Raw genomic sequence first — 15,000 nt, forward strand, 5'->3', positions numbered from 1 at the left:
TTTTTTTTTTTTTTTTTTTATATTCAAGTCTGCATACCCTGTTGTTTTCAAGTCTGTATATATCTGTTGTTTTTTTCTATCATAACCTTACTTAGTTCTCATTGATATGATACAGGAATCCGATTTAAGTGAAGATGATATACATTACCATCGAATTGATAAGGTAAAACTTTTTTAAACAAATAAAAAAAACTAAAGAATATTCAAATAAACCTCAAAATTTTGGCCGAATCTTCAACTAACCTGGTTTGTTTGTGAATGTCAGAAAAATTCCTTACAACATCTCCTCACTTGTAACTGTGTATGTGTGAATATGTATGTATATGTTTTACTAGTTTCGGTCTTTGGACTGCAGCCATGTTGTAGCAAATGGAGTAAAGTTTCAGCTCCAGATATGTAAATAAGTTGTTATATGCAATAAGTAATTTCTTATTTCATTTATAAATCCAAATGTCTATGCATGTTTTAACTTCTACAAGAACTATTTCAGACACTCACTTTCTCTCCTCCCCACTCTCCCTCGCCCTCATGCCGTCCTTGGTCTCTTTCTTCCACATCTTCCATCCACTTCTTATACAGCTGTGGGCATCCTTATGCATCACATTACCATACCACTGCATCCTTCTCTCTTGACCATACCACTGCAGCCTTCTCTCTTGACCATACCATTGCAGCCTTCTCTCTTGACCATATCACTGCAGCCTTCTCTCTTGACCATACCACTGCAGCCTTCTCTCTTGACCATACCACTGCAGCCTTCTCTCGACTGTACCACTGCAGCCTTCTCTCTTGACCATACCACTGCAGCCTTCTCTCTTGACCATATCACTGCAGCCTTCTCTCTTGACCATACCACTGCAACCTTCTCTCTTGACCATACCACTGCAGCCTTCTCTCTTGACCATACCATTGCAGCCTTCTCTCTTGACCATACCACTGCAGCCTTCTCTCTTGACTGTACCACTGCAGCCTTCTCTCTTGACCATACTACTGCAGCCTTTTCTCTTGACCATACTACTGCAGCCTTCTCTCTTGACCATACTACTGCAGCCTTCTCTCTTGACCATACCACTGCAGCCTTCTCTCTTGACCATACCACTGCAGCTCTCTCTCTTGACCATACTACTGCAGTTTTCTCTCTTGCACACTACATCTGATTCTTCTTATGCCCAATTTTCCTTGCAACATATTTGCATTTTGTCCTACATGTGCACTGATGTAGCACACCCATCAGAAAATACTTGCTTAGTTTAATTCTAGTGTTCACATATCCTCTGCATTCAGCGCCTAAGTCTACCTACAGTGTAGCATTGTTGTTTGTACACAAGCATGCAATCTACATTTCACTCTGAGGGAGAGACTTTTTGTTACCAATTAAGGTAATAACTCCCTGGTCTTTTCTATCTTTTTCTTATTCTAGCAACTATATATATAGACACTGATATAATCCTTGTATAAGTAAAAGCATGTTCTCAGTCGTGATAGTTACTCACATTGTATCTTGAGCAATATAAATTGTAAATTGTCTAAATGTATGAGATGAGCTACTTTTAACAAAATTATAATTTTATAATTTATGAATTTCAATCATTAGAGAAGAAAGTTATAATACTTACATCTGCATAACATTTCAATCATTTTGATCTTCAATCATTATTAGGTGTCTTGTTTTTTGATGTGTTCAAAATACCAGACTAGATTCGAATTAGTAATTTTTTGTCTAAACTAAAAATATTAAATTTTAACTACCTAAATGTGTAGCTGTATTTTACACATATCAGTGGACTATTAGATGAAGGTATTATTAGTCTCAACTAATATAGGGTCTGAGTTCAAATCCAATCTGATATTATGTTTATACATCTAGAAACAAGACATCTGATGCAGAATGAGATCACAACAATTGAAACATAGTATAGATATAAATGTTAAAACATTTTTCGTCGCTAAAGATGGGATTACTAGTTTGAACATCTATAACTTTATTTGCAAAAGTTCATGTTTAGTTGTCATTACTCTGAGTGTTTGCATGCAAAATTTGTAATCTTATATCAAATACTACATCAGGATTAAAGTATACATTTACACATATGTAATAATCACTAAACCACTGTCTTTTTCTCACCCTCCAGTTGTGTGTGGAGAGGGTGGGGTGATGTAACTCTGATATGTTCTCCAACAAAACACCTTTTGATCAAATAAATACCATCATCACCATCACCCTTTAACGTCTGATTTCCATGCTAGCATGGGTTGGACAGTTTGACCAAAGCTGGACAGCTGCATCAGGTTCCAGTCTGATTTGGCTTGGTTTCGACAGTTGGGTGCTCTTCCTAATGTCAACCACTTTACAGTGTGTGCTGGGTGCTTTCACATGGCACCAGCATGGGTTCCTTTTACATGGTACCAGGCACAGGAATCTTGCTGGTCAATCATCTTCACCAGGGGATGTCGTCTTAACACTTCTGCTGTGGAGGATGGGTCTTTAAATTATGTGACAAGAGTAAGTTTAATACTTGCTCACAAATGATTTGATCAACATAGGAATTGTACGAATCATTGTGTCCTTCCTTTGCTAAGATGATAGGATGAGATTTGGAAAATTAGGTTTCCCACCACCAAAAACAAATTGATCAGCTGCCTAGAAATCTGCTGTTCCAAGTGTTTTGACATGTATTTATATGAGAGTAAGTCTCCAATTGAATGCCAATACAGCAATTTATTCTTAGATAAAAAAAAAAAAAGAAATAGCTGATTTTTAATTAATGATTAATGAGAAATTATGAATACAATATTTAAGCTGGCAAAATTCTAGTCCTCTTTCTTTTTTATTACAGCTTTTATTATTTGTTTATCAATTAATTAGTTCTAGTTAAATTTTGTGGAAATGTTCCACAAAAATATTGAAATAAAGCTACTTTTCCTTCATTGACTTCACCAGGAGTTATTCAATGTTTTAGAAGTTGAAGATAATGCTGGGAAGGGAAACGGGATGAAATGGTTATGTCATGGGCTGAAGAATAAAATAATCACTGGGTGAGAAGAGTAATAGAAATGAATGTGGAAGAATGTAGGAGAAGTGTAACACAGAGAAAGACATGGCTAAAGGTAATGGAAGAGAAAATGAGGGAAAGGGATTTAATGATGAGAGATGTAAGGGATAGGACAAAATGGAGAAGATGTCCAAGGTTCCTCTCCTTTGAAAGCTAGCATTTGTTTTGGCTAGAAAAATGGTCTTAAACATTTGTTGCTTTTGTTTGCTCTGGGATATAATTATATGTTTGGGATATATTTATTTGATATTTTTAGCAGGTCATGTCAGAACACAAAACCTCTCTTTCTGGCTAAAATATTATTGTTGCTGTTGTTTATTCCCCAGGTTAACTCTCATATAGTAGACCTGTTGTAAAGGCAACACAGCTGTGACCATTTTGTTATTTTAAGAGTATCTAGGAGTACAATATCTAATGCACCTGTGATTTGAAGGAGGCTCTTTGAATTATATCTGTAGCAAGTCAAGCAACTATTCAGAAACTTCATGTATGTGTAATTCCGTCTCTGAATAGGTGTATGAATGGGTGTACAGATAAGTCAGTTAAAGACGAAGTGGAACAGCGGAGGAACAGAAGCAAAAAAGAGGAAATAGAGGAGCATAAAATATTAAGACGGTCAGGTGCTTGCTCTTTACCATTGCTGCCCTCAAAATAACAGAGAAGTGTTTTCTTTTAAAAAAGAAAAAACCCCTTTCATCATCCATCCTGTAAAAGGAATACCCCTATAGATTACTGCAGCATGGCATGGCATGAATAAATATCTATACATTGTGTGTGTCTATATACACACACACATATACACATACATAGTACATTGTGTTGGATGTGTCTATATGTGTATGATAAAAATCATGTAAGCATGAAACTTAGTGGCAGTGCTGGTCGGGATGATGATGGTCTTGACAATGGTCATGATCATGATGATGATCATGAAAAAGGTAAATATCTAGTTGTCATTGAATTCTGGCTCATACCTGATCTAACAAAGCTATGATCAAATGCATTTTTGCTATGGTCATCCTACTCCATATTTTGTTTTCCCCTCTTTTTTTTTTTTTTTTTTTTTTTTGGTCCACATGTTGTATTTGCTACTTGTTTTCCCAATGTTTCATTTATTTTTCAAGATGGCAGGGTGTAATTTCAAAGAAATTTATTTACTCTCTTTAGCTGATCAAGCAACTCTTATTGGGTCATGAACAAACTATACTTTTTCAAGTACAAATTAATCTCAAATCAAATTAAAATAAACCTGAAGTAAATTAAAATTGTTATGAAGCAAATTAAAATAAACTCAAAATATTTTAAATCTGTTCTCTAATTAAATAGTTCCATCAAAACACATTTCTGATGCCTTTATCTAATGAGTAATAAATTAAAGTTTAAATTTGTCTTGCAAAACGTCTTAAACATGTATCAAAAAACCTTTCTTGATTTCACTGGAATCATCTGTTTAAGAATTGTTAGTCTAACTCTGAAAGCAATTTGCTTCAGTGGGACAGAATCCATATATCAAGAGTAAATGTTCTTATACTTCGATATTAATTGTGAGTAAGGTGACAAACTGCCCGGATCATTAGCATGCTGGGGATGATGCTTGGTGACATTTTGTCTGTCCTTATGTTCTGAGTTCAAATTCCAACTTTGCCTTTCATCCTTTTGGGATTGGTAAAGTAAGTACCAGTTAATCACTAGGGTTATTGTAATCGACTTAGCCCCTCCACCAAAATTGCTGGGCTTGTGCCAAAATTTGAAACCAATATTAATTGTGAGTATTCGCAGGGACTATAAGATGAGGATTTAGCCATACGTCAGTCCTGGGCCCATGATTATTTGCTATGTCACTCTCTAAAGTCAAAATCTTCACAGCCTACTTGAATTTTATTTGAGTAGACCTCCCACTTTCCTATGCTCACAAAGCAATCTTGTTCCATATTATCAAATTTCTCTCTGATACTCTGAGTATTTATTTAACCATGCCTTGGCCATTTCCAGAGTTCCAGTATGTACATTCAATTGCATGCTGTTATTTTCTTAATAGTGTGTGCCGCAGTAATGGCTCCCCAATCTTCTCATTCAGCAGTAGGTGGTACAATATATTCGAGTCTCAAGAGCGTATTTCTTGTGTACTCCCACAACCCTCTTGCTTCTCTTTTTGACACCCCATGAAATATCAGTTCTCATAACTTAAAATAAGTCATCATTACTTTGAGATTGACATTTGTTATTCATAAGTAAATGTGACCTTAAGTCTGATGATGATATGGATTGAAGTTTAAAAGGAATCAGCATAAGTGCAAACAATTCAAATAAATGTCTACTACGTTTTATCTAAATATCTACTATTCAATTTGCTACTAGATTATTTTAATTTGCTCTGAGATTATTTTAATTTGCCCTGGGATTATTTTAATTTGTTTTGAGGTCATTTTAATTTACTTCAAATATATATTGATTTGCTTTGAGATTATTTTAATTTGTTCTTAAATAGGTGTAGTATTTGCTATAGAATGATAAAACAGAATGCAGATTTTATGTATTTTCAATTACCTTGTTCAAGCGTCTTTATACTTTTGCGATTAGCTAAAGCAAAAAGGAAAATAATTAACAACTGTTTAATGATACATACAGTGTCAGTGCTGCATACAGCAATGAACCAAACCTTCTCATGAAACTTATTTACATCTAGTGAACTGAGCCAGTGAGAGCTAACAGTCTTGTCCACATACTTTGTATATAACCTGTAAAATTAATATCAACCTTCAATCCTTCAGCTAATTTCCTGCCAGGTTATCAATTCTGACAGCAGTAAATTCAGAAGAAATCCACATGTGCTTGCACATGCATATATGCATGTGTGTGTATATGTATATATGTGCACCTTTGTGCATGTACATATATCTGTATATGTGAGTGTGTGGGTGTGTGTGCACACATGCTGAAACAGACACTCACACACATGTAAATGTATGTAAATATATATATATATATATATATATACTCTGTGTGTTTTTATACACACACACACACACACACACACACACACACACACACACACAAACATTTGATTTGATATGACCAAATCCGTAACAATAAATGCTTTAACGATATACTATAATAGAATTAAATATTCCTATATTTACCAAAATTTATTTCTATTCTCTATTTAACATGAGATGAAAGATATCAAAAACTAATTGTCTGTTTGCATTAATTAACCATGCACCATTTGATGAGTTTGGGGGTTTTTTGCTGTTTTATTCTATTTAATTCCTTCTTTTTTTTTCTTTGTGAGTAACCCCTGCAGCTTCTTTTATGCCTCCTGCTCCTACTTTCATTTCTTTTCTCTCTCTTTTTCCTTCTAATTCTTTTTCATTCTTATTGTGTCTACTTCTTCCACTTTCTTTCTCATTGTTTCTTCCTTTTCTTTTCTTATAGTTATTTTCTCTCTTTTTTGCTTTATCTTTTTCTTTTCACTTTCATTCTTTTTCTTCTCTTTTCTTATTCTGTCTTTCCCTTTCTTATTCAATCTTTTACCTTCATTTTCCTTCTTCTTCTTACTACTACTGCTACTACTACTATTATTGCCACTACAACTACTAATATTTTTATTTTTTATTTATTTTTTCCATATCTATTTTCAAATAACAATAGTAACACAGACACTATTCAATAGAAAAACAAAATGCATTATTATTATCATTATTATTATTATTATTATTATTATTACTATTATTATTATTGTTGTTGTTGTTACTATTGTCATTATTATTAATCCACTTCCATTCTCATTTCCTAATTTTTCCTTCTCATTCATGCTCCTTCCTTTTTCATTTTATTCTTTGCTATTTTTAAAAAATTATGTTATCTTTATTTTTGTATCTTTTACTTGCTTATTTTCTTTTTCTTTACCTCCTCTTCCATTCCCCTTATTTTACCTACTCTGCCCCTTTTACCCCTTCCCCTTTTTTCCTTTTCCATTTCTATTTTTCATCATATTTATCTAATTCTTTTTTTATGTCTTTCTTATCATCAATCTTACTTTTATTATTATTATTATTATTATTATTATTATTATTATTATTATTTTGTTTGCTGTTTAGTCTATTTTGCCCTTCTTTCCTTCTCACAGAAACATCTCAAATGAATGCCTCTCAGCTAATTCTTGAAACTAATCAATTAGATATATTGTAAAATTATTTTAAAATATTCTGACCATGCCATCATCGTTATTACCAGTGCCATCCATGCCTTTTGTTTGGTTTCTCCAGCTGTTGTTGAATGTTTCAACCACTCTGGGACAATACACCACCAACTTTTGTCCTCATACTGTGTCAACCATCCAACAAGCCTACTACTATTGCAACTGCTGCTGCTATTCATTCTTTTCAGGATCTGAATGTCACATGTTCATTGTTTCTCTGTTCATCTTGCACTTGTATGTGAACTTCACTATGTGTGTGTGTGTGTGTTTGTTTGTTTGTTGTTGTTGTTGTTGTTCTCATACAAGAAAACTGATATTTGGAGCTTCAAGGATAGCTGAAGCTGGCTATGACAGTTATTTGTCTAAGTATGCTCTCCTGAGAATTTGTGTGTGTGTGTGTATTCTGCTCATACAATAAGTGATATTTGTAACAAAAGTAGTATATAAATACAGTATTTATTTCATTATTTAATCTGAAGACAAGGAACAATACCTTTGGCCTTTGCAAGCCTTCACAGACTGATATAGTTGTTTTGTCTTTTAGTCACAAGTCAGTGCTAATCAAGCAGACATACAATCAAAGGCATCCTATCCGTGACCATTCTCTCTTTTTTCTGTATATTAGTGAGTATAGTTGTCAATTTGTCCTTTATTTAAGACAGTAGTGTATAATTTGAGGAAGATAGTGCTGCTATTTCTTACAGGTCAAGTGACCATTATAGAGTCTTGGTGTGCTTGATGCTGATAGTTTGAACCTCTACAGATGGATGTCACTTAAGAGAATATGGAGAGAAAGATGGAGGGAGCAGAGCTCAGTACTGAGGAGGAAGGTTTGGGTGATATGTCAAATGAAGAGACAAAAGGAGAATACAGTGCTGTGTTAGGTTCATGGTCATAGCATATAGGTAAATGAAGGCTACATAGGTTTAGTATCATATTACACTCCTACCTCTGATCACTCACCATTTCACTCCAACTTCTGCTTCATACATGCATTGTTTATTTGCTCTGTCTTTTCTAACTCAATTTCAGTGACTTTCTAATCCTCAGAGCTAGCTGGTTCCAAACTACCTTCATACATGAATATACACTTAGGCCCTCCTCTTCACTCATCTCTCCTCCTCTCATCGTTTATATTGTATCTGCCCACCAGAATCTGTACTTACGACTTCACCCAATCTCTCAGAACATCATCCCTCCAGTATCCCCCTTTGTCCTCAGGTTTCTTTTTTCCATATCTTCAAATTTTGACTTTCAATTATTCAAAAAGAATAGCAGTTACATCAACCTCACCTGGCCAACAAAGGTCATGAGCTCACCCATTTCTCTATTAAAAATAACTGTGAATTTAAGCATTGATTTCTCCCTTTCTTGGTTTCAAATTCAAAATCTACCAGAGTCAGCTTTGTCTTTTATTCCTCCAGGTTTGATCATATAAAATCCAGTAAATTATAATTGTTACTAATTGAATGAAAAAAGGATCTTTATATTTTGTCAAATGTAATTAGAATAGTACCTATTCCATCAACCAAATAGTACCTATTCCACACATATGGTGGTGGTGATGGTACATATTCCATCAACCAAATGGTGGTGGTGGTGATGGTAAATATTCCATCAACCAAATGGTGGTGGTGGTGGTGGTACATATTCCATCAACCAAATGGTGGTTGTAGTGGTGGTGGTTGTGGCAGCAGCAGCAGTAATGGTTGTTATATTTGTTATTTATCTCATGACTGCCCTAGTTGAGCTTACCTATGATCAAAAGGCATTCTCACTGTGACCACCCTGTCTTTTTTTTTTTTGACACAGTATATCTAGGACTTATCCTAACTGTAATTCCTTTTTCATGATGTTAGGTTGTGACCTGAGGGAGATTTCATTGCTATTTCTCGCTGATCAGGCAACCACTTTGAGGTTTCCTTCAAACATTCACTGATGTTGAAGACCACCCCTGCTTGAGCTAATATATGAACAAAGGCATTTCAGCCATGACCTACTCATCTTTTCCATATTTGTAGGCAGTCAAAGACTACAATATTTAATGTGTCCTTTCCTGAAACATTGGAGCATTAAAGATTTAAGGAAGATTTAATCGTTGTTTCTAGCAGGTTGAGCAACCACATAGAATCTCCCTTTCTGGCTCATGTCTCAAATAGAAGCTATGCACATGTCTGTATATGTTTTTTGCATGCATGATTGTGTGTGTGTGTGAAAAGCAGTAATAGCTTCTTCAGTTGTAACTCAAGGCTAGGCAATGTAAATTTTAACCTACTGTTTTGTTTTTTTTTACATTATTGTTTTATTTACATTTACTCTCCATCCTAATATATTTCCATGATTCCAGTTCGTTCCCTTCTAAATTTAAATGTCAAATTCCCCCTGAGTCCCTGTCTATTTTCCCTACCTCCACCCTCATTCCAACCATTACCATTAAATTTTGATCACAACTGAAATTTTCAACAACTTTCACTTGTTGTTGTTATTACCACTGTTATTACCACCTTCAGGCCAAAGCAAATGGCATCCCTGCCATAACTATCTACTGCTTTTTTGTTTTTTTTTCATTGTGTCCTTTTTGTTTCAGACATTAGAATGTTGTCATGCTGAGGCACTATGTTGAAGGATTTAGTTGAACAAATCAATCCTAGAGCTTATTTTTATCAAAGTCTAGTACTTATTCTATCTTTCCCCAAACTGCTAACTTATGGTTGTCAAACAGGGAAACACGCACATACATATACATGCATGGTGATCTTCCATACAGTTTCCGTCAACCAAAATTCACTCAAGGGATATTGGTTGGCCCAGGGCTGTACTAGAAGATGCTATGCAGTAGGACTGAGCCTAAAACCATTTGGTTGAAAAGTGATCTTCTTAACCATACTTATTATTATTATTATTATTATTATTATTATTATTATTAATAATAATAGTAATAATAATATAATCAGCTTCAGCCATTTAAAAAAAAAGGGAAAGGAATATTTATATTTGTATGATTCTTTTTATAGTCAGACTACTTTGCATACTTCAGTCTCTCCCCATTGCTCTCCGTATACATGCTTGTTTCCATACATACATACATACATACATACATACATACCCCACTTGTTGTTTTGCTATTAAAAGCATGTTTCAAGACAGACATTTTGACTCTTATCTGAGGCTGGTTCTCCTAGTTGAATCAGTTGAAAAACTCCAAGGGAAGCTTGCAATCTGATACAGATATGCACATATTTATTTACATATACACAGTTGTATAAACCACACAGAAACACACATTTTGAACAGCCATGTCTTGCAAATGCCTTCATATTTTATTTATACTGTTGAAATCATTTCCATACATTACAAGGTGGCATTTTTCAATATATCCGCTGCAAAATTTTGTATAAACTGAAAATAAAATTAATTAGAATAGAACTTAATATATTAATAATATATCAATCTGGTATGTTAACTCTAGTGAAAGAAAAAGTCTTAATCAATAACAGCTTCTTTTATTATGTTGCCAACCAATCTTTCTTTTACTATTTTGCTGATTTCAATCATTGGATTGCAGCCATGCTGTGGCACCAGCTTCAAGAAGTGAATGTTAGAGTTGCTTTTTGTCATTTGACCTGCCAGAAATAGAAGCCAAACTTTCTAAATCATCTTCAGATCCTATCCTGTTGTCTTAATCAAAGATATGATGAGCATTGTAGACTTTGGTTTAAAATAATCAGGTCACAGACAGAATGCTTTCAATTACAGGTTTTAAAGGGTTTGCCTGGGTCTAAAACAATAGAAATGGCAATAATAACAATGATCACCATCATTTAGTTGATTATAGTTACCCTTATAATTGTAGTTTGTTACATCATTTATCAACTTGAGAAGGATGAAATGCAATGTGGACCAGGGTGGGAATCCAAACTCATATGCAAAGGGAATGACTAAATACCATGTGGTGTTTAGCACAATACTCACCCAATTCACTATAACATTACTCATTCATTAGATCAACAGGTCCATTGTTTGAACTTGAACTTCTAACTTGATTATTTGCTGTACAGCCACATTAGTATTTACACTACAAACAGAATGAAGCAAAAACGTTAAAAAAAACAATGTCATATCCATTTCCAAGGCAAAAAAAAATAACAAACAAAAAAGGGAGGGGAGCTGATCATCATTTTGTTTAGTGTTCTTTTTGTTTTGTTTTGTTCTTTTTTTTATTTATTTCTTTTATTTATCATTTTGCACCTTTGACAACTCTGATACAGGTACCTTCAGACTGCAGTCAGTGTATACATTATTGCCACATGGAACCTCAGGTAAACATAGTTTAGCTTTTGTGAATATAAGTGGGTGGGTGAGGGGGCATGTTTGCATGGACATACATCTAAGTGTCTACATGAATGTATAATAACATATTATCACATGCATACACATTATGACATATATATATATATATATATATATATATATATATATTATGATATATGTATAATGATATATGTATGTGTATGTATACATATATGCATGTATATGTGTCTTATATATACATACACACATATTTTTTATTTTCCAAGATAGGGATGAACACCTGTGTCCCATGAGGCAAGCATGATAATTGCTGAGATTTCTCTCAGCATGTTAACCTACAAATAAAGAATATTTATCCACCAATGCAGTTTGAGCACTCATTCTCAGTGTTCGATAATAGCATGTGTGTATGAGTGTGTACATGTATATATATATATATATATATATATATATATACACACACACATATAATAACATATATTGTATAACTACAAAAATTGTTAGCTCCAAAATTTTAAGAATATCACCTATTACCACAGGATCACCTGAATAACACCAGAGAATAGAACAGTTGAAATGTTAGATGTCTGTCATATTCAATAATTTTTTTTTTTAAATATATTTCAAACTAAACACTTTATTCAGTCTATGGAGGTAGATTCTTCTCCTTCGACTGTCTATGCCAGATATTGGCTATTCTCATGTTTGTGATGTTACTTGCATAAACCTAGTGTGTGTATATATATATATATATGTATATATATATATATATATATATATATATATATATATATATATATATGTATGTATATCATTTCACTGACTCAGAAATATCTCTGGCAACCTACTCTAGTGAATTGAATAAAGGGTTTGAAATTCTGAGAACATTACCAAATGTAGCAGGTAGCTGATGAAGGCTGCTGAGTACAAAAACCAAAACATTATCTATGTAACAACAACTGGTTTGAGAATTCTAGTCCTTATATGTTAGTGTATAATATTTCTTTATCTTAGATGGTAATTATTCATCCCAGAAATTCAAACAAATTTTACTTTACCATTACTTTTAAGTAGCATTGTATTTATGTCTTGTAATAACTTTGTAGAGAACATAAGATTGACTAAATGTAATATTTCTGATCTATAGTTCTCAGGATAACATACTGATAGCTTTTTATCTAATATCAAACTCTCAGTTTTGATTACAAATGTACAGTAGGATGAAGCTATTATTTATGCATGTATGCCCATGTGAGGGAGAGAGTGTCTTTATGCATATATATATATATATATCAACTCAGATACTCCAATAACTGGTGCAATACTTTAACAAGATTACTAACAGATTTGAAAGAAAGTTATCTTTCTTTGTTTCTATGCGATATCTTTAAACACTGTGGCCAATTTTTTGTTTTTAAAATTTCTTTTGAAATATAACACAGATATCTTCCACAGAAGTAACCTATAAAGCTATTGTTAAACCTGAGAGGAAGGTAACTATTTTATGTCTCAGCTTGTTTTATTTCAAGCATTATGATGCTGATGATGATCACATGAAAGAATGCATTCTATACAGAAATAGTTGCTTAAAACAATAATTATAATAATAGGAGAAATTGTAATTATTAATAATGATTTCTTTATAAAAGTAATCAACGACAAAAGCAAGAATATTGACAAAAATATAGCAGTAGTAATTATAAGAATATTAATATTGATATCAGTAGTTATAGTAGTAGTAGTAGTAGTAGTAGTAGTAGTAGTTGTAATGGTGGCGGCTTTGGTAGTAGTATTACCTTTTTCTCATTTTTGTTGCATTTATTTATTTTGTTAAATTTATTTAGATGATGATGATGATGGTAATAATGATAATAATAATAATAATAGTAATAATAATAATCCTTTCTACTATAGGCACAAAGTTTGAAATTTGGGGGAGGCAACAGTCAATTACATCGACCTCAGTACTCAACTGGTATTATTTTATAGACCACAAAAGGATGAAAGGCAAAGTGAACCTCAGCAGAATTTTAACTCAGAAAATTAAGATGTATGAAATGCTGCTAAGCATTTCACCCATCATTCAAATGATTCTGCCAGTTAAATAATAATGGTTTCAAATTTTGGCACAAAGCCAGCAAATGATTTTAAATTTTGGCAATTCTGAAGGAAAGGGGAAGTTGACTAACATTGACTCCAGTGCTTAAATGGTACTTATTTTATTGTCCCCCATAAGATGAAAAGCAAAGTGGACCTCAATGGAATTTGAACTCAGAACATAAAGATAAATGAAATTCCACTGACATTTTGCCCAACATGTTAATGGTTCTGCCAGCTCACTGCCTTATTATTATTATTATTATAATAATAATAATAATAATAATAATAATAATAATAATAATAATAATAATAATAATAATAATAATAATAATAATAATAATAATAATAATAATAATAATAATAATATATTATTACCATCTGTAAATAACACATACTGAACACATTTAAGTGATATATTGAACCACATGAGACTTGGATACAAATGCTATAAGATGATAATCAACTACACTTTGTATGTAGATGACCATGTTGCATGCTACAGATGAGAAATACTTCGAAATACAAAAAGTATAGAGATTTATTTATTACAAGAATTACTACAAGGATTCATATTAGAAAAATTCATTGAGGCAACCTTAAAGAGAAATAAATTAAACCAGAAATATTATGCTGGGTAAAGAAACAAATACTTTGGAATCAATGAACTTGATGAAGGATAGTATACATGACTGAAAGAAAGGTTTGGAAAAGAATATCATAAATGTGTTAAATTAACACTTAAACTGTGCTAAATACAAAAAATACAAAGAAAAAAGACATTAATACTGTAGCTGTCCCAGCACTAAGTTATATTTATAATATTCTCAGTTTGAACACTGAAGAAATAACAATCATCATCATCATCATCATTATTATTATTATTATTATTATTATTATTATTATTATTATTATTATTATTATTATTATGCCTAATCTAACAAATTCCCAAAGGTATTATTAAACCTGAGGGGAAAATAGCTATTTTGTATCTCATCTTGTTTTTATCTCAAGCATGATAATAATGATAGACAAACAAAACAGAAAATCAGGACTCAAAGTTGAGACTGGAGGATTTGTGTTTGTTGTACAGGATCAAAGCCTTCCTGCTAGAAACTATCAAAAGCATGTAATAATGTAGAATACATTTAAGACATTGCAGAATATGATGAGTTTTGAAAGAAACAACTATGTTATCTCTGGCTGCCCAGTTTTCACCATGAGAGAATATGTTTACAAGTATGATACAAGCTGGAGCTATCATACACTGGGACATTGTACCAGCATTATGAAATACCAACAGAAAATAAATAATATAAAGATATACTAGAAAAGGTA

At 32.7% G+C, this 15,000-nt stretch overlaps 1 protein-coding gene across 6 annotated transcripts in view; it reads left to right on the top strand.

Annotated features, from left to right (window-relative positions):
* Positions 1-15,000, top strand: part of LOC106876215 (roundabout homolog 1) — a 336,558-nt gene that overhangs the window by 205,386 nt on the left and 116,172 nt on the right. For 3 of the 6 annotated variants that reach the window (XM_014924686.2, XM_014924677.2, XM_052967769.1), the window contains exons 21-23: positions 116-163; positions 11,523-11,573; positions 13,008-13,058. The exons of 1 other annotated variant lie outside the window; for it this stretch is intronic. In XM_014924686.2, coding sequence (XP_014780172.1) covers positions 116-163; positions 11,523-11,573; positions 13,008-13,058 — 150 coding nt within the window. The remainder of the gene's footprint in view (positions 1-115; positions 164-11,522; positions 11,574-13,007; positions 13,059-15,000) is intronic. 2 more of the 6 variants (XM_052967770.1, XM_052967771.1) reach the window with 2 other exon arrangements.

This window comes from Octopus bimaculoides, chromosome 5, assembly GCF_001194135.2.
Source record: "Octopus bimaculoides isolate UCB-OBI-ISO-001 chromosome 5, ASM119413v2, whole genome shotgun sequence".
NCBI classification, from domain to species: Eukaryota; Metazoa; Mollusca; class Cephalopoda; order Octopoda; family Octopodidae; genus Octopus; species Octopus bimaculoides.